General features: G+C 62.6%; 2 protein-coding genes across 2 annotated transcripts in view; both read right to left on the bottom strand.

The window, feature by feature from the left end:
* Positions 1-1,937, bottom strand: part of RIMBP2 (RIMS binding protein 2) — a 46,164-nt gene extending 44,227 nt beyond the window's left edge. The window contains exon 1 of the mRNA XM_084867412.1: positions 1,825-1,937. The gene's annotated coding sequence lies outside the window, so the exon portion shown is untranslated. The remainder of the gene's footprint in view (positions 1-1,824) is intronic.
* Positions 1,938-4,144: 2,207 nt separating this feature from the next.
* Positions 4,145-14,770, bottom strand: STX2 (syntaxin 2). The gene is made up of 10 exons (XM_084867465.1): positions 14,623-14,770; positions 10,411-10,485; positions 10,096-10,195; positions 9,228-9,302; positions 8,338-8,411; positions 7,865-7,973; positions 7,580-7,653; positions 7,290-7,427; positions 6,076-6,186; positions 4,145-5,739 (listed from the first exon to the last, which is right to left on the bottom strand). Exons 1-10 carry the CDS (start codon positions 14,650-14,652, stop codon positions 5,662-5,664), a joined length of 864 nt encoding a protein of 287 aa, XP_084723591.1. The 5' UTR covers positions 14,653-14,770; the 3' UTR covers positions 4,145-5,661.
* Between the last annotated feature and the right edge of the window lie 5,357 nt (positions 14,771-20,127).

Here is a 20,127-nt window from a genome sequence, read left to right as displayed (position 1 = left end):
CCCCGGGCGGGGCGGGGGGGGGGGGGGGAGCCACATCCCTGACTCCCCGCAGCTCCCTGTGCTCCTGGGACAGCGCCTGGCAGCCTGGACCCCGCAGCGCCCTCGCCCCGCACGCAGCGCCCCACCTCCTCCCGCCCCAGCCCCAGCCCCAGGGCCTGCCTCGCACCCACGGCCGCCGGGAGCTCCGGATCCGCGTCTGGGCCCACTCCCCGGAGCTAGGAGCGGGGCTGTGGTCAGGACCTGGGACAGGGACCCAGCGCGTTCAGGGAGGTCCCGCGGGGCCCGGGGGCGGGGGCGGGGGCGGGGGCGGGGGACTTCCCAGAGGCCCCTGACGGTCCACCTTGCAGAGGGGGGCGCTCGAAGCGGGGCCCCTCCCCCCGGCTGCCTCGTTCCCTGGGGTTCAGAAACGGGGTGCAGAGGAGAGGGGCTTCCCGCCTTCCCTCCTGAACCCCCCTCTCTCTCTCTCACACACACACACACAGCAGCCACTGGCCTGGCCACCCCCTCCTCTGGCCTCCGTGTCACCCCTTCCTGGCGGCTCCGTCTCCCTCAGTGAGGGGGCTCCCTCCCGAGAGGAGGTGCTGCTGGGAGACGCCAGGGGAACCAGCACCCCCTCCAGCTCACAGACACCCGAGGAGCCTACGGGATGGAGACCAGAGGCTGGGGAGCCCCTCTCCCCAGTGACAAGGTGGGGCCCCCTCCCCAGCCCTCAGCCCCTGACAGGGACATAGTGGGGGGGCGGCGTGTGGGCTCCTGGGGCCGGACCCGCCCCCACAGAGGCCTCAGGTCAGGCCAGCCGGCTGCGCCCGAGCCCCACCCCCAGGCGCCCCAAACCCCAAGTTCCCCCCGGGTAGGGGGTCCCCTAAACACTGCATTTCCAGGAAACAAATACAAAATACAGCTTGGGGGGTGGGGGGGAGCTGCCCGCACACGGCTGCTGCGTGCACACACATGCACACACGCACACGCACACACGCGCGCGCACACGCACACGCTCCGCCGGAAACATCTGTCTGACAAACACGCTCTTCCAGCGGGTCCGGGGCGAACGGACAGGCTCTCCGCGCCGGTCCCCCCTGCGCGCCCCCCGCCGCCCGAGCTGGGGGTGAGCCGGCCAACGCTCTGGTTTGGGGGTCCGGAGCCCCCTCTCCGCTCCCCACCCCCGCCATCCCCCCCCCACGCGCAGGGAGACACCCCCCTATTCCCCCGCCAAAGCCCCGGAGGCTGGGACCCAGACAATCACATCCCGGGGTCAGGGAGGCGCTGCCGGGTGGTGGGCGCGGGGTGAACTTGGCCCGGAGCGCTTCTCTGCAAAGCTGGGGGCCGGGGAGCCCCCCAGAGCCGGGGCCGCCAGCCTTGGCCTCCGGGGAGGGAACATCCGTCCCTGGGGACCACGAAGCTCCATCCCACCGGGGCGCGAGGAGCGGCGGGCAGACACCCGGATCCGCCTCTCCCTCCGGCGCCGGGTCTGCGCGCCCCACCCGGCCTCCGCGCCCTCCGGGCCTCCGCGCCCCCCCCCCCCCGGCCTCCGCGTCCCCCGGCCTCCGCGCCCCTCCGGCCTCTGCGCCCCCCCCCCCGGCCTCCGCGCCGCCGCCCCCCGGCCTCCATGCCCCTCCCCGGCCTCCGCGCCCTCCCGGCCCCTGCGCACCCCCTCTCCGGCCCCTGCGCCTTCGCCGCCGCCCCCCGCGCGGCCCCTCTGAAGGGCACGTACCCCCTGCCCCCCGAAATAAACTTTGTGCGGGCAGCGTCCCCCCGCCCTGCCCCCCGGCCCTGCAGCCTGGACCCCAGGCTGCGGTCCGGGGGGAGAGACGCCCATCAGCCTACCTTCCCCAGCGGCCCGGCTCCGGCTCCGGCTCCAAGCGCCGCGGCGGCGGGACTGCAGTCGCTGTGTCAGGTTACGGCGGGGGCGGGGGAGCGGCGGAGGGGGCGGAGGAGGAGGGAGGATCAGCCGCCAGCAGCGGCCTGGAGACGTCAGTGTTCACACGCGCGGCCCCGCCCCCGCCCCGCGCGCACACGCACAGACACACACGCACACAGACACACACGCGCACACAGAGGCGCGCACAGGCGCACACACACAGGCGCGCACACAGGCGCCCGCGCAGACACCTGCCAAGATGGCTCTCGTCCTCCGCCTGGTTCTTTTTTTCTTTTTAAAAATATGTTGGCATTGATGTCAGAGAGGAAGGGAGGGGGAGGGAGGGACAGAAACATCCACGAGGAGAGGGAACCAGGGACCTGCTGCCTCCCGCACGCCCCCCGCTGGGGAACCCGGGAATCGAACCCTGACCCGCAGGTTCACAGGTCGGCGCTGAACCCCTGAGCCCCGCCGGCCAGCCGGGCCTCCCTTTCCTTTTCTAACGGTTCCTGCTCCCCGCCCACAAGGGGGTAAAGTCCTGGTTCTTAAGTCCTGGTTCGGGCAGGCCTCCCTTGCCTGGGGCTAACGGTTCCGCCTCGCCCTCCCCAAACTGACCATCTCCCGGTTCTGTTTCTCTGTCCACCCGCTGCGGCCTCCTTAGGACGCGCCCTGGTGTCCGGGGCATTGAAAGCCCCAGGGGCCCTCCCCGCGGGTGGATGAAGGGTGCGCTGTGCAGCCCGCCCCTCCCGCCCCCTCCCCTCCTGGGACCGCTCCGCGGCTCCCACGCCTCCTCCCTCCTCCCTCCTCCCTTCGCGGGCGGCTCTTCCGCCCCATCTGTCTGTCCGGCCCGCGGAGGGTCCAAATAAGGATCGGAAACCTGGGCACCTGGGCGTCCCTCCTGGGGGCGCTCACGTCCAGGGGGTCCTGGAGGCCCCTAAGCATTGTGGGAAGCTCCCGGGAGGCTTCTCAGGAGGCTCCGCCAGGATCCACCCCCCTCCCCCCCAACCAGGACCAGACACCCTGCTCGCCGGCCCCCTCCGCGCCCGCAGAGCCTGCTCCACGGAAGCCTCCCGCAGCCCCAGGCGGGCGGGCCCCGTCGCCATGGCTCCCGGAGGCCGGGGAGGCCCCCTTCAGGAGCCACACAAACAGCTGCTCCGGGGCCGCAGGGTCAGCCAGAAAATGGGGTTTGATTGACACCCATGGGGTGAAGAAAACAGTTGTCAAAGAGACGAAGAAGCCACGTTCCCCAGCAAGGTGTGGGGGGGAGGAAGGGACAGCCCAGACTCGGCGCCTGGGACGGGGCGCCCTCTGCTGCCCGGCGGGTGCTCTGCAGCCTGGGGACTCGGGTACCGCAGGGAGCGGAAATCAAAACCGTTACTTTATTTATATATAAAAGGGATAAGGGGGGAGGGAGAGAGAGAGAGACATCCGTGGTGGGAGTTGATGGATCCGCTGCCTCCTACACGCCCCCACGGGGATCCCGCCCGCCACCCTGGCCTGTGCCCTGAAGGGGGATCAACTGGTGACCCCAACCCCCTGAGCCGCCGGCCAGGGCCTGACGCTGGCTTTGAGCGTCGTGGTGAGAACCAGGAAGGGCTGTGGATCAAGGGCATTCCGCTGCAGACAGACGGACAGACGGACAGACGCTTAGGGAGGACTTGGGAAAGTAGAAGTCCATGGCTCAGAGCCTGGCGGAGGGCGCCCCCTATTGGCCAACGTTAGGGACGCTGCCTAATCGGCCTCATCAGTCAAGGCCCAAACCGCTCCACCTAGCGTGGGCCAGGAAGGTGGGGAACGGGGCACAGGAGCTACTGGCACCTGAGGCCGGACACAGAAGCTTGTAACAACAACAATAACGAATGATCAAAAATGGTACCAAAGCTCTGGCCGGTGTGGCTCAGTGGGTAGAGCGTCAGCCTGTGGACTGAAGGGTCCCGGGTTCAATTCCAGCCAAGGGCACAGGCCCAGGGTTGTGGGCTCGATCCCCAGTGGGGGTGTGCAGGAGGCAGCCGATCCATGACTCTCTCTCATGGATGTTTCTCTCTCCCCCCTCTCCCTTCCTCTTGGTCATCAATAAAAAAAAATACTTTTTAAAAATGTTACCAAAGACACCTACAATCATTAACTCCCATCACACACAGTAACCACGGTGAGCGGACCTCCTCAGGACGTTTATTAGCGGGTGTGCAAATAAAACAGCCCCCACTCTTCCCAGAGGTGATAAGGCAAGTGGTGTTTTTGGGGCTGTTTGCCGAGTGCTTCTTGTTGATGTTTCGGGACTCGGAATTGTTTTGTTGTTTTTTTAATGTAAACACAATAGAAGGTGACAAGTGAACCTGCATATGTATTTTTTTAAGATCTGACTTCAGATCGGTCCAGGAGGGTTAGACATACACACACGTGTGTTATCTGGAAAATAACGTGAATATCTAGAAACCAGACAGCGTCTTCGTGGCGTCAGCCATGAAACACAGGTTCGGCCAGGGCTTCGGGTCCGGGAGAACGGCTTGAGGACGACGCAGCGGGAGCCGCCAGGAAGGGGGGCCCGGCCGGCTGCACGGGCGCCGGGGGAGAGGCCTCGGGGAGAGGCCGGGGGAGAGGCGGCGGGGAGAGGCCGAAGCTCCCACGGTGGAGGTGGTCACACGGGTCGCGTGGCCCCACGGACGGGCAGGTGCCCACGAGGTGCAGCGGCTCAGCCACCATCTCCACCAGCTCCTCCTGGCGGCCCCCCCAGCAGCACGGCCGGGACCCTGCCCCCCGGCTGCGAGGACGCTACGGTGCGTGAGGGCGGAGGCTCCGGCGAGGGACGCACATGCCCGCGTGGCGGCTAAGCCGGCGTGGACAGACGTGACGGAGCGGGACTCCTCGCCGTGGTCGGGAGGAACACGGCTTCCAAGGCCAAGGGCGTCCGCGTAGGCTTCAAACCAGACGGCGTGCGATGCCGCCCCTGCTTCCACGGCGGGGACGGAGGCCGCGGGGGCGGTTCCCAGGGGATCCTTCATTAAAACGGCTCGTCCTGCCTCGCGTGCAGGAAGCGCGGGTCCAGGAGTGAGTCCCTGCGTGTGGGGAGGAGGGCGTCGCGGTCTGAGCTTGAGACTCGGTTGCGTGGGCGGGCGCACGCCTCGCTGGGCACGCCTCGCGGTGGGTGCCGTCGCAGAGCCGCTGCGGGCGGCAGGCGGGGGCGAGCGGGCTGGGTGTGAGCGCGGGGCCTGTCCCGGGGCCTGGCACCGCCCCTCCCCGCCTGGCGCCCACAGCGGGCGGGCACCGAGGCCTGCGGGTGGCGGCAGCCACGCTTGTAAACATGTGGCACGGACGGCCCTGACCTCGAGCCTCCTGTTCCTGGCGAGAGGCAGCGTTTGACATAGAAAAGGGGGGCGAGGAAGGTGCCAATATATTAAAGTTCATTTATAAACACTCGACATCGGAGCGAGCGTCTCACAGAGGCTCGGGAGGGTGACGAGGGCTCCGGCGAACAGCGGACAGAAGCGCCGTGAGCCTGTGCCGGGGGCGGGCCAGGCCTCAGACCTGGCATCTCTGGCTTCAGACCTAGTGTTCCCGGGGAACTCCACACACAGCCCTAACACTGCACGTAAAACCGGGAATGTCAGTAATTCCCGTTGGAAGGCCGGCGGGGCGCGGCGGGCCGCACGGGGCGGGGCTGCGGGCTGAGCACCGTGCGGGGCTGCGGGCGGCTCTCCCTCCGCGCCCTGCAGCCGCCACCGCGGCCGCGCGCCCGGGCTGGTGCGTGACGTGCGTGGGAGGGCGGACGCCTGGACGGGCGGGGGGCTCCTGGGCTGCGGTTGCTATGACAATGTCGCTGCAAGGATGATTCCGAGGATCAGAAGTGAAACAGACACACAAATCACAATGAGCACCACTTTCTGCAAGACAAAGGGAGACGGGAGTTAACCTGCGAGGTGGGAGGGCGAGGAGTCCCTGCGTCCTTTCCTGAGGAGACTCTCCTGGGGCCTGAGCCTCCGGCCCCGGCCGGTGTGGCTCAGTGGATAGAGCGTCGGCCTGCGGACTGGAGGGTCCCGGGTTCAATTCGGGTCAAGGGCATGTGCCTTGGTTGCGGGCACATCCCCGGTGGGGGGGGGGGGGTGCGGGAGGCAGCTGATGGATGTTTCTCTCTCATCGATGTTGCGGGAGACGGGTGGGCGGGAGACGGAGCGGGTGGGAGACGGGGCGGGCGGACCCCGCGGGCCCCGGCCGCTCACCCTGCGCGCCTTGCTCCGGTACTTGACCGCCTTCTTGGTGTCCTCCTTGGCGCGCTCCACGTAGTCCACCGCGCTCGTCACGTTTTTCTCGATGTTGTTGATCATGTCACCCTGGAGGCAGAGCCCTCGCTCAGGAGACGCCGGGGCCGCCGGGCGAGCCCGCACACGGACATGAGGCGGTATGCTTGGGATGGCCGGGCGCGGTGTGAGTGGGATGACCGGGCGGGTGCAGTGTGAGTGGGATGACCGGGCGCGGTGTGAGTGGGATGGCCGGGCACGGTGTGAGTGGGATGGCCGGGCGCGGTGTGAGTGGGATGGCCGGGCACGGTGTGAGTGGGATGGCCGGGCGCGGTGTGAGTGGGATGGCCGGGCGCGGTGTGAGTGGGATGGCGGTGTGAGTGGGATGGCCAGGCGCGGTGTGAGTGGGATGGCCGGGCGGGTGCAGTGTGAGTGGGATGGCCAGGCGCGGTGTGAGTGGGATGGCGGTGTGAGTGGGATGGCCGGGCGCGGTGTGAGTGGGATGGCCGGGTGCGATGGCGTTTGGATGGGGATGAGAAGAAGGACGGCGGCAGATGGACCAACACGGAGCAGGCACAGCCGGCTCACGTGTGGAGAGCGAGAGGGATGGGCGGCAGGTGACCGCGGCCGTGGCGAGGGGGCGGGCATGCGGGAGGGTTACCTGGGCTCCCGTCCTCCCGCAGACGCGGCTGCGGCGGCCCCGCGCGGCGTTGGAGAGGACGGACGCACAGTTAGCTCACGTTCCCCACCAGAAGCTCACCACGGGGGACTGTACCGCGGTCGGCAAACTCATCCGCCCACAGAGCCAAATACCAACAGCACAACGACTGACATGTCTTTGGAGAGCCACGTTTTTAAACTTAAACGTCTCCTGACGCCACTTCTTCACACAGACTCGCCCGGGCCGTGGTGTTTTGTGGAAGAGCCACACTCCAGGGGCCAGAGAGCCGCAGGCGGCTCTTGTCCCGCAGTTTGCCGACCGCGGGGCGATGCAGTCCACGTGACGCACCCCTCCCAGGCTCCCCCAGGAGGCGACGCAGGGGCTCAGACGTGAAAACGCGTATCATTCAGAGAAGAACATTGAAACGCCCGGGCCACCGCCATCACACGCAGGCCATGGTCCTGTCCCTCCGTGAACTCTGTCCCAGAGTGTGTGTGTGTGTGTGTGTGTGTGTCCGCCCCCCGCGCCCGCTCACCTGCGTCTCCACGAACATGGCCATGTCCAGGAACATCTCGTGCAGCTCGCGGATGCTGGTCTCCAGCCTCATGATGTCCTTGTGCCGAGACTCGATCTCGTTGAGGGCCTGTCTGGTCACCTGCGAGTCCAAGATGATCTGCAGGAAGCAGGAGAGGCACTGAGGACGGGGATGAGGACTGAGGACGGGGATGAGGACTGAGGACTGAGGACTGAGGACTGAGGACGGCAGTACTGCTCAGAGGCGGGGACACGCCGGCAGACACACAGGTGCGGGCGGGCGGCGCTCACGTCGGAGGTGAAGATGGAGGGGTTCCCGCTCTCCAGCATCGTCTCCAGCTCCTCGTCCGTGGTCGCCTTCCCAGCTGCAAGGTCAAGGCAGGCCCCTCAGCGTGACCGTCCCGGAGGGCCCTCCAGCCCACGCCGCCCTCGGCCCTCCCCGGCCTCAGCCCTTCCCCTGCGATGCCAGCCTCCCGCCCCAGGCTCCCAGGCTGCCGACGAGGAGCTGCCCGCGGTCAGGGGTCGGGGGTCAGGGTCAGGGGTCAGGGGTCGGGCCGCGGCGGCGGCGGCACTCACTGATCTCCAGCTGCCGCTGGATGCGCCCCTTGCTGCGCTCCCGGAAGACCGTCTGGGCCTCGTTGAACTCGGCCATCACATCCACGAACTTCCGGGAGAGCACGGAGTGCTGTGGGCGGCGGCCCCGGGGAGCACAGCGGTTAGCACCCACGGCACCCCATCGACACGCTGCAGAGAGCAGCGTGACGGACACGCACACGAGGGCCCGGCCTGCCGGGACCAGGGGACACCCCTCCTCCCCAGGCCCCGTCTGCGCTGGCTCACTTGACCTGCTGCCCGGTCACCCCTCAGGGAGGCGGAGCCCAGAGCGAGGGCAGCCAGCCCAGGGGAGGCCGGGGCGGAGGACCAGCTGGGGAGGGGTGGGAGGACCAGGCGTGCCCCCCGCTGGGCAGGGGGCCAGTCCGTTCCCTCTCTGCCTGTAACCCCAGGAGGGAGCCCCCCCCCCCCCCCCGCGGCGAGGAGGCGGGCCAGACCTGGGTCCTCCGGATGCGGGCGTCCACGGACGTGCGGGGCGCGCTGCCATCCTGGTCCAGGCTCTGCTCGATGGCTGCGGGCACAGGAGGGCGTCACCGGGAGGGCCGGACACCAGCTCTCCGCGCCTCCCGCCCTCCTCTGTCCGCGTGCGGGTTTGGTGACAATATCACAAAATAAACCCGCACGTCACATGTTAACCTACAGGTCACATGTTAACCCACATGTCACATGTTAACCTACAGGTCACATGTTCACCGTTCACCCAGACCTCACATGTTCACCCAGACCTCACATGTTCACCCACATGTCACATGTTCACCCACACGTCACATGTTAACATTCAAAAGGAAAAAAACCGGCCGGCGTGGCTCACCAATTGAGTGCCGACCTGGGAACCGAGAGGTCGAGGTTGATTCCCTGTCAGGGCACAGGCCCGGGTTGTGGGCTCCATCCCCAGCTTGGAGGGGGGAGGGGAGGTGAAGGAGGCAGCTGATCCACGATCCTCTCATCATGGATGTTTCTCTCTCTCTCCCTTTCTCTCTCTCTCCCTTTCCCTCTCTCTCCTTTTCTCTCTCTGAAATAAATAAAAACATTTTTTAAATGAAATCAATTTAAAAAAATGTTTTAATAACATAAGAAGAGATGAGAGATGTGTAAGCCAGCTGCATCTTGTGGAGGACGGCAAACATGAGCTCTGGCTGCTCCGGGGGTTAACAGCCTGAGATGAGGGAGAACATACAGGAGAGGCCCCTCCCCAGGCCGTACACACACTGGTCAGAGCACTCACAGCGTGAGCGTTCTGGAAACATAAACTAAAAATCGTAAAGAACACACTAACTGCCCAGCGTCCCCTCGTCAGCGAGTAAGCGAAACCGAAGCTTGAACTCACACTTCAACCTGACGCGGATTTTGTTGGCCGTTTTCTTGATTTCTTTGTTCAGATCTTCAAGCTCCTCTTTTATTTCTTTAAAATGAAAAGAGAAAGTCACCTGAGCGATAATGCCAACACCAATGATGTCCAATCGGCTTACAGGGCTCTCTCTGCTCAGGCGTCTGTCTCTTTAGATAAACTACCGGCTGCGGGGCCCGGTTCTGGGGCGTCCCTGGGCCAGCGCCTCCTGCGGCGGAGGGGGCGGGCGGCGGGCGGAGGGCGGAGGGTGGAGGGCGGCGGGCGGAGGGTAAGGGGGGGAGGGCGCAGGGCGGAGGGCGCAGTTCGGAGAACGCAGGGCGCAGGGCGGCGGGCGGCGGGCGCAGGGCGGCGGGCGCCGGGCAGAGGGCGCAGGGCGGAGGGCGGAGGGCGGAGGGCGGCGGGCGGCGGGCGGAGGGCGGAGGCGCAGGCCCAGGTGGTGTGGAGTTAGGAGGGACACCCCTGAGAAGGCTCAGCTGGGTCACCCGCCTCCGGCTCTATCTGAGAGCCTGTCTGCTGGGCCCAGCTCGCGGGGAGCTCCAGGCGGCGGAGCGGGCGGCTGAGCACCCGCCCACCTGCATGCTCCCCTGGTCGGCCCCTCAGCGTCCACCCGACCAAAATTCCCCTTCCTGCGCCACACGGACCCGAGTTCTGCAGAACCTCCCGCTGGCCCGGCTGCCTGGCTTTCCGGCTCGGGGTCTGGGTGCTGCCCAGCGGCCCCCCTTCCCTCCCCCCGGGCTCCCTCCCGCCTCCCCACACCCGGCCGAGCCCGTGCGGCGAGGGCTGGGCCTGAGGGACCCACGCGGGAGAGGCCAGTACACGGACGGACGGACGGGCAGGCACGACTCACTTCCTTCGGGGTTTGGTGCCGACAGAATGATGCTGTGGTTTTTCTTGACTTCCTCCACGTACTGGGCTATCTTAGATATGCCGTTCCTAATCTCCTCGACCTGGGGGAGGGGGGGGCGTCACCCTGCGGGCAGTGCCAGCCCCCGCTTCCCGCCGAAGAGGGAGCTCGGCGGAGGGGGTGGTGGTGATCACACGGGAAAGATAAAGCCGGTCCGTGTCCCCCCGCACACGGATGATCACGTGCTGTTAAGAACCGCTGGGCGGCGGGCAGGGCGGGCGCTGGGCGGCCGGGCCCCTGTGCCCGCAGGACCCTCACCTGGTGGAAGAAGTCGTCCATGAAGTGGTCCTTCTCGACCACGACGGCCGTGTCCCCGTCATCGCTCTGTTGGACCTGCAGCGGGAGGGGCGTCAGCTCGGCAGGCGCGGCGTGAGGCTCAGGAGCACAGAGCCGGCCCGCGCGTGGCTCGTGCTGAGCGTCAGCCTAAGAACTGGGAGATCAGGGTTCGATTCCCCGTCAGGGCACAGACCCAGGGTGGCGGGCTCAATCCCCAGTGTGGGGTGTGCAGGAGGCAGCCGATCCATGATTCTCTCATCACTGATGTTTCTATCCCTCTCCCCTTCTCTCTCCCTCTCCCTTCCTCTCTGAAATCTATGCTAATAAAAGAGAAAGATGCAAATTGACCGTACCTTCCCACCCACCAGCCAATCAGGAGTGAGTATTCAAATTAACCTAACAAAGCTGGCGGGTTACTTTGCATATGCAGGCACCAAGCAGCCAGGCGAAGGAAGGCCGGTTCTTTCACAAATCTTCAGGCATCCAGCTAATAATAATAATAGTAATAAAGCCGAAACCGGTGTGGCTCAGTGGATAGAGCGTCGGTCTGAGGACTGAGAGGTCCCAGGTTCGATTCTGGTCAGGGGCATGTACATTGGTTGCGGGCACATCCCCGGTGGGTGGTGTGTAGGAGACAACTGGTCGATGTTTCTCTCTCATCTACATTTCTGGCTCTCTATCTCTCTCCCTTCCTCTCTGTGGAAAATCAATAAAATAAAATAAAATAAAAATTAAAAAATAATAATAGTAATAAAGAGCAGAGACCAGAGCAATCCAGGGCCCGGGCTCCGCCCCCCAGGCAGCACTGCACAGAGCCCCAGAGCCCGCGCTCCCTGACAACCGGACTCAGAGGCGGGACTCCGAGGCGGGCGGCCGCAGGCCCCGGGAGGGCAGGCGGGGAGCCCGCGGGAGGACGGGGGCACGGCGGGGCGGAGGGGCGCGGCGAGGCGGAGGGGCGCAGCGGGGCAGAGGGCCACAGGGAGGGGCCCGGCAGGGCGGAGGGGCGCAGCGGGGCGGAGGGGTACAGGGAGGGGCACGGCGGGCGGAGGGGCACGGCGGGGCGGAGGACACAGCGGCCCTGGCTCCGGCAGCACAGCCCACGGCGCCCAGCGCCGTCCCTGCGGGCAGCGGCCTCGCCGCCGGGAAGTGAAACTGCTCGCTGCCCGGTTCCTCTGGAGACGGAAACGCTGGCGCCGCGGCTGAGCATTCCCGGGTCAGAGACGTTCACACGCTCTTCCCACGGGAGGGACGCAGGGCACCCCCTGACCAGGGCACCCCCTGCCCCCAGCCCCTCGTGCAGAGCCCTCGGGGGTGCGGCTCCATGGACAGACCCGGTCCTCAGAGGACAGGGTCCTCCGAGTCCAGTCCTGGTCAGCCCTGAGCCCGTCGCCGGCAAATATTTCATAGTGAGGAGAAGAGCGCTTTTTAAAACTCTGAACACATCACACACACACACACACACACACACACACACACACACGGGCAAATATTTCACAGTGAGGAGAAGGGCGCTTTTTAAAACTCTGAACACATCACACACACACACACACACACACACACACACGTAAACACACGTAAACACTGCCAGCATTTATAATTACACGGCACTTTCTCTCTGGGCCTAATCTGATGTTTCACCACTCGCTCTGCCAGCGGCCAGAGAAACATCATTGCCCGTTTATGGACGGGGAGGCGGCAGCGTGGGGAGTCTCAGAGCCATTTCCCAGAGGCCCCGTGGGAAAACCCACCCGTGGGCTCTGCGGAGGCCCCGTCTCTGATCGGGAAGGGACGGTGTCGGTCCAGCGACCGCCCCGTGCGGCCCTAAAGCCCTAGAGCAGGGCGGGGGACGTGTGCTCCCCAGCTCGGCGGCGCCAGGCGCTGGCACCTTTTTACACCTTTTTTACGTCCGCTCATCGGGCGGGAAGAGCGGCTTCCGCGCTGGGGGACAGAACCTCCCCGCTCCTCCCGGCTCCAAGTCCCCGGGGCAGGGGGGGGGGGGGGGAGGGGGGGGGGGTGCCTGCATCCAGCGGGTCCTCCATTAACAGAGCGCTGAACGAAAGCCCTGACCGGTGTGGCTCAGTGGATAGAGTGTCGGCCTGTGGACTGAGGGGTCCCGGGTTCGATTCCGGTCAAGGGCATGGACTTTGGTTTCGGGCACATCCCCAGTAGGAGGTGTGCAGGAGGCAGCTGATTGATGTTTCTAACTATCCCTCTCCCTTCCTCTCTGTAAATATATATATATATATATATATATATATATATATATATATATATATATATATATATAATATATATATATTATATATATATGTATGTATGTATGTAGGTATTTAGCCGAAACCGGTTTGGCTCAGTGATAGAGCGTCTGTCTGCGGACTGAAAGGTCCCAGGTTCGATTCTGGTCAGGGGCATGTACATTGGCTGCGGGCACATCCCCGGTAGGGGGTGTGCAAGAGGCAGCTGGTCGATGTTTCTCTCTCATCGATGTTTCTAGCTCTCTCTCCCTCTCCCTTCCTCTCTGTAAAAAATCAATAAAATATATATATTTTTAAAAATATGTATTTAAAGAAAAAAACAAAAAAAAAAACAAGCACTGATCGCCTGCCAGAGGCCCGGAGCGGAGATGCCAGCACGGCCGCTGGCTACAGCGAAGGCCTGAGCTCACCCCCAGCGGCCGTGGTCAAAATGCGGGGCGTGTGCGTCCCCAGAGAAAAGACAAAAACTCAGGCACACCGTACAGCCGGCAGCGCCTCCTGAGAATGGGTCCTGTCTCTCTCTCTCCCTCCCTCTCTCTCTCTCTCTCTCTCTCTCACACACACACACACACACACGCCCCGATAAGACGGTTCCGCGCGTGTGTGCAGTTTGGGGGGACACCCTGTGAGCGCCGGTAAAAGGGAAGGAAAAAAGCATCGCTGTGAAGGAACGCCCTGGTGATGGGAGTCCAGGGTAACTTCCTCCCCACCCTCACCCGCCCCCCGAGGTTCCTCCTCTGACCTGAGTGACCCCCCTCTCTCTCTACTCTCTCCACTGTCCTGTGGCGGGCACGTGACCAAAGAGAGTTCATTCACTACACGCCAGGGGCACCGGAGGGCACTGGGCCTGGGCCCCACACACTCACCCCCACGTCCTGAGGCTGCCCCGGGGGGCAGGGGGAGGGACACACGTGGCTAATCCTCGTGTTTTTAGAGAAAAAGGTCATCTTTCCCAAGTGTTCCCATGGGCCCTGGCCGGTGTGGCTCAGTGGATAGAGCCTGTGGACCGCACGGTCCGGGTTCGATTCCCCGTCAGGGAACATGCCCGGGGTTGCGGGCTGATCCGCAGTAGGGGGTGTGCAGGAGTTTCTTCTCTCTCCCCCTCTCCCTTCCTCTCTAAAATCAGTAAAAACATGGTTGTTGCTTTTTTAAAAAAAGAATAATTTCCTCTGTTAACTTTAAGGGAGCACTATCCCAATCCGGTGAGATACTGCTTCCTGGCAACTGTCGACAGTTTGGCTGAAATAAACTCATCAGAACTCTTTAAAAAGATAAAATAAAGATGAGGAACTCTAACGGGCTCCCACGGGTCCGCATGCTGTCATCTGTCACCCACGGGGGAGGCAGCCCACCCCTCAGGGGCCCGTGTCTCCGGGCGCCCACCTCCCCTCGCTGGGTGCTCAGGGCGCCCACCCTCCCCGACGGCTGCGGCCCCGGAGGAAGAAAAGCCACCTGTTTACCCGCAGCCCGGTCCCCGCCCTCCCGCGCACCCAGCGGCCAGCGCCCACCCTGGGGTGCCAGCCTGGGCAGCACCGCCACCCCCCAGCTCCCACCCCGTGCAGGTGGGGACCGGGGACTGGACCCGGACTGGACAGGGAGCGAGGCGCCCGTCCCGCGCTGGGCGCTGAGGTCCCTCCCGCAGGGACGGGGTGCGGGGGGGGGGGGGGGTGACTGCAGGGCAGCCATCAGCTGGGGGGGCAGAGCGCGGCTACAAAGGGGTCCAGGGCCGGACCCCGCCTGGGCCCCGCCAAGCCGGTTTCCCCAGAGTCCGGCCGTCCGAGCGTCCGGAACACAGTGGACACGGCGCCCCCGAACCCGCCCCGCGCGCCCCCCACGACCCCGCACCCCAGCCTCTCCCGATCCCGTCCAGCCGGGGGAGCCCCCGCGCCCCGCAGGCCCCGCCCCGCCCGGCCCGAACCGCTATCCGCCCGCCACTCACCGCCGTCAGGTCCGGCAGCCGGTCCCGCATCCCCGCGGCCGGGCGCCGCGCCCGCCGCCCAGGCCTGCCCCGCGCCTCGCCGCCTCAGCCCGCCGGTGCCCGGCTCCGCGCCCGCCGCCGCCTCCCTCCCGCCGCCTCCCTCCCGCCGGCGCTGCCACGGCAACCGCGCCCGCGCGCTCTGCGCATGCCCAGCCCGGCCTGCGGGAGCTTCCCTGCGGGAATGCTGCGGCCGCGGGGCGGGGCCTGACGGGGCGGGGCCTGAGGGAGGGCGGGGCCTGCTGGGACCAGGAGCAGGGGGCTGACGGAGGAGGGGGAAGGGCCCGCTGGGGAAGGGGCGGGGCCTGAGGAAGGGGCGGGGCCTGGCGGGGCAGGAGTAACGGGTGGACGGAGGAGGGGGAAGGGCCCGCTGGGAAGGGGCGGGGCCTTCGGAAGGGGCGGGGCCTGTCGGGGCAGGGGACTGATGGAGAGGGGCGGGGCCTGGTGGGGCAGGAGTAACAGGGTAGGTGAAGGAGGGGGAAGGGCAAACTGGGGACGGGGCGGGGCCTGCGGGAGGGGCGGGGCCTGCCGGGGCAGAGAGCAACAGGGCCCGTTGGGGAAGAGGTGGGGCCTGAGGGAGGGCGGGGCCTGGCGGGACAGGAGTAACAGGGGTTGACAGAGGGGGGCGGGGCCTGCTGGGGAAGGGGCGGGGCCTGGCGGGGCAGGAGTAACGGGTGGACGGAGGAGGGGGAAGGGCCCGCTGGGAAGGGGCGGGGCCTTTCAGAAGGGGCGGGGCTGGGCAGCCGGGCTGGGGCGGAGCCCGGCGAGCTGTCCTCTGATCGCCAGCGGAAAAGCGCCGTTAGTTCCGGTTGGTTTGCTTCAGAGTTCGGCTTTCCCTCTCTTCTTCTTAGAAAACGGGGGCCGCGCTGATGCGAAGGCGGCGGGGCGATGGAGATGAGCGGGTGCCGCTCCGCACGCACGCACCCCGCACGGCCTCGTCTTCAGGATCCGGAAAGGGGAGGAGGTTCAGCGCTGCCCACAGGGGATGGGACTGGAATGGCCGGCGGGGGAGCGGGCAGCGTCCCCGTCTCTGATCCCGATGCCGGCGGTTCGGGTGCCAAAGAGAGGCATTCGGGAGAAGGTGAGGCCAGCACACTGGCCCGGCTCTCATTCAAGTTTCTATTTGATGATTCATTGTTCATCTCTCTCTCTTTTAAAATATATTTTATTGATTTTGTACAGAGAGGAAGGGAGAGAGATAGAGAGAAACATCGATGAGAGAGAGTCATCAATCAGCTGCCTCTTGCACACCTCCTACTGGGGATATGCCCGCAACCAAGGTACATGCCCTTGACTGGAATCGAACCCGGGACCCTTCAGTCCCCAAGCTGATGCTCTATCCATTGAGCCAAACCGGTTTCGGCTCATTGTTTATCTCTTACTGGCCTAATTTATACATTATGCTGCATCCTAGGTAGATATAGGTATAGGGGAAAAAAACATGACGAAGCATACAAACATTAAAGATGGAGCCAGCCCTGACCGGTGTGGCTCAGTGGACAGAGCGTCAGCCTGCAAACTAAAATGTCCCAGGTTTGATTCTGGTCAAGGGCATGGACCTTGGTTTGCGGGCACATCCCCAGTGGGGGGTGGGGGTGTGTGTAAGAAGAAGCTGATCGATGTTTCTCTCTCATCGATGTTTCTGACTCTCTTTCCCTCTCTGTTCCTCTCTGTAAAAAGATAAGTAAATAAAAATTTAAAAATAAAGATGGAGCCAGATTCATGGTCTGGAGATGGCTTCCTGAGGCCGCATGCTGCAGCACCGTCTCCCATGGCTGTTGTAATAAGTCAGCACAAGCTGGGTGCCTTCACACCACACGGGTCCCCGCAGACAAGGAGGGGCCCGGGGGTTTCTGTCCAGCACAGGGGACGCCTTTTGTAAACGAGCTGCATGAACGAGGTTACTCCTGGTGAACACCGCGTCCGCCCTCCGCAGAGTGAGTGCCTTCTCTCCGTAGGTGACGGGCTTCATTTACCAGTGCCCGCCGTGTGCACAATGCTCTCACAGCCTCCCGAGACCCTGCGAGGGGCCGGGCCCGCACCCACCGTGGGTGTCAAACAGCTCACCCATGGGACACCCTGGCCAGCAGCACCGCTGGGAGTGGTGCCCCCGAAGGTGCTGGCCTATTTTTAAATTCTGTGGTTCTCATTTATTTTATTGCTTTTAAAATATATATATATATATATATATATATATATATATATATATATATATATATTTTTGAGTTCAGAGAGGAGGGGAGTGGGAGGGAGAGAAATATCAGTCCTAGCCTGTTTGGCCCCATGGATAGAGCGTCAGTCCTCAGACTGAAGGGTCCTGGGTTCGATTCGTGGCCCTGGCCAGGACTTGTGCTGGATGAAGGCAACCAATGGATATGTCTCTATCACATCGATGTTTCTCTCCGTCTCTCCCCCTCCTCCTTTTCACTCTCTCTGAAAATCATGGGCAAGTATCCTCGGGTGAGGATGAACAACAAAAAAACAGCAGTGATGAGAGAAAATCATGGACCGGCTGCCTTCTGCACACCCCACACTGGGGATCGTGCCCTGACTGGGAATCGTGACCTCCTGGTTTTTAGGTCGACACATAACCACTGAGCCGCACCGGCCGGGCATCATTTAATGCATTTCTCTTGTGTGTAAAGTAATAGCAGGGGACTTAAGAGTCCTCAATTTCAATTCAGACCCCATGGTTGTCCACTGGCCACAGGCGTGCTTGATCATCAGCTGAAGGCCTGGTTAGCATTCACCTTTTCTCCTGATTCTGCATCCAGAAGACAAATTTAAATGAGGATGAAGCATCTACGGTCTTTGGAGAAGCAGAAGCCTCTTGAACTCATTATTGTGCTAGGACAGTGGTCGGCAAGCTCATTAGTCAACCGAGCCAAATAGCAACAGGACAACGATGGACATTTCTTTGGAGAGCCACATTTTTTACACTTAAACTTCTTCTAATGCCACTCCTTCAACATAGACTCGCCCAGGCCGTGGTATTTTGTGAAAGAGCCACACTCCAGGGGCCAAAGAGCCGCATGTGGCTCGTAAGCCGCAGTTTGCCAACCACGGTGCTAAGCTAAGAAATAGGCTAGCCCTTGTTTTGGTTTGTTTAATTTTTTTGTTTATTGACTTCAGAGACAAAGGGAGAGGGAGAGAGAGATAGACACATCCCTGATGAGAGAGAATCATGGATAGCCACCTCCTGCATGCCCCCCCCTCCCCCACTGGGGATGGAGCCCGCAGCCCAAGCATGTGCCCTGACGGGGAATCGAACCCTGACCTCCTGGTTCATAGGTCAATGCTCAACCACTGAGCCACACTGGCCAGGCTAGGCTACCCTCTTATTCATTATTATTATTATTATTATTATTATTTACTTTTTTATTTTTATTTTTAATCCTCACCCGAGGATATGTAATGAAAACGGGACCAGATCCTTCTCACCTACGACTGGTGACCTTCAGCACCCTTGTCATCCAAGAAAAAAGGCCTTGAAATGCTGCCATTAGCCCGGCCGGCGTGGCTCCGTGGCTGAGCATCGACCTACGAACTTGAGGTCCTGGTTGATTCCCGATCAGGGCACAGGCCCGGGGTTGCAGACTCCATCCCCAGTGGGGGACGTGCAGGAGGCAGCCGATAGATCTATGATTCTCTTTCATCACGGATGCTTCTGTCTCTCTCCCTCTCCCTTCCTCTCTGAAATCAGTAAAAGCATGTGTGATTGTTTTTTAAGGCTGACAATGAGGGTCAGGAGGGTGGTGTCCTTCTAGGCGGAGGAGGTTAGGACACAGACACGCAGAGGGATAACCAGGTGGAGACACGGGGGGGGAACCCCAGGCAGTGTCAGAGGAGAACGAGGGAGGATGACTCCCCACCTGGCATGTGAGGGGCTCGGAGACAAGCCCGGGACAGTCTCCCCAGAGCCTCCCAGGAGGGCCGGGCCTTGCCCGCACCGTGACGGGGGAGCCCCGGGCCTGGGGCTATTTGAGGGCGTCTGCTTCATGGAATTCTGTGACTGCGGCCCTGGAAAGTCAACACGCCCTGTAGTTACCTTATAAATAGCACAGTGAGGTCGCGTTGGAGATGACTATGTCATACAAGAGTCGGTTCATTCAGAGCAGGCTTTTAACTGTACCTCAATGTTGAATTCCTGAAAATATATATAGTGACATTTCAATATATACACAGGGTGGCCAGATGATGATCTCTGAACGCATAATCATCTGGCCACTCAGTGTTTATCCTATAGAATAAAAGGCTAATGTGCAAATTGTCTCCTCGACCAGGAGTTCGACCAGCAGGCAGGCCGGCCAACCACCCATGTCCCCACCCCCTGGGCAGGCTGGTCAGACCCCACCGATGCACGAATTCATGCACCGGGTCGCATATACACACACACACACACACACACACTGAGTGGTTAAATTATTATGCATTTAGAGATCATAATAATCTGGCATATATATATATATATATATATATATGTATATTTAATTATATTATAGAAAATATATATTGCAGTCTGGGATTTTTCACATATATACTTTCAAAATTATGTGTGTAGCTATATATCCATACAGAAATATCTGTATCTATCTGTGTATAGATAAGCACTACAGATCCATATCTATATGTAAACATGCAGATGTCCAGACATAGACAGATAGGTAGATAATAGATAGATAGAGTGCCCCAGGCCTGTCTCAGCCTCTGGGCGCCCTGCTGTGCCCGCTACAGGCTCCTGTGTCCTCACGACCTTCCCCACCCTCTCTCCGCAGACCAGGCTCTCCTGAGGTGATCCGTTCGGGGCACAGAATGAACGTCTCTTTCACAGAACGCGTCTGCCCCACCCAACGGCCACAGTCCACGTCTGAAGCTCCTCTTGCTGGAGAGAAGCACCCGCTGGAGAGAAGCACCCGCTGTTCTCCCTACCAGGCCCTCCCCCCTCCCTCCTGCCAACGCCCTGGTTATACCCACCCACAGCCCAGCCGGGAGCCCCCCCGGGGGTTCTCGCCCCTCAGCCCGGTGTGGGACCCCTCCCCTCCCCTCCAGCAGGTCACCCCACCTCACTGCCACCCCGTCCTCCGACCTCCCGCGTCCTCGCCTGCTGTGTTCACTCACCCCAGTCGTCATCGCCGTCTCCTACATCCCCCGTCCCTGCCGCGTCTCCTTCCTGGCTCTCCCTTCCGGGGTGAAAGCTCCCTGAGGCCAGGTCTGCCCGCCACCCACCCGCACCAGGACATAAAGCTATGTCACCCCACTGTGACATAAAGCTATGTCACCCCACTGTGACATAAAGCTATGTCACCCCACTGTGACATAAAGCTATGTCACCCCCACCAGGACATAAAGCTATGTCACCCCCACTGTGACATAAAGCCATGTCACCCCCACCAGGACATAAAGCTATGTCACCCCACTGTGACATAAAGCTATGTCACCCCCACCAGGACATAAAGCTATGTCATGTCA

The sequence above is a fragment of the Pipistrellus hanaki genome (genome assembly GCF_964339955.1).
Source record: "Pipistrellus hanaki genome assembly, chromosome: 19".
Lineage (NCBI taxonomy): Eukaryota > Metazoa > Chordata > Mammalia > Chiroptera > Vespertilionidae > Pipistrellus > Pipistrellus hanaki.
This window is presented reverse-complemented; position numbering and strand designations above follow the sequence as displayed.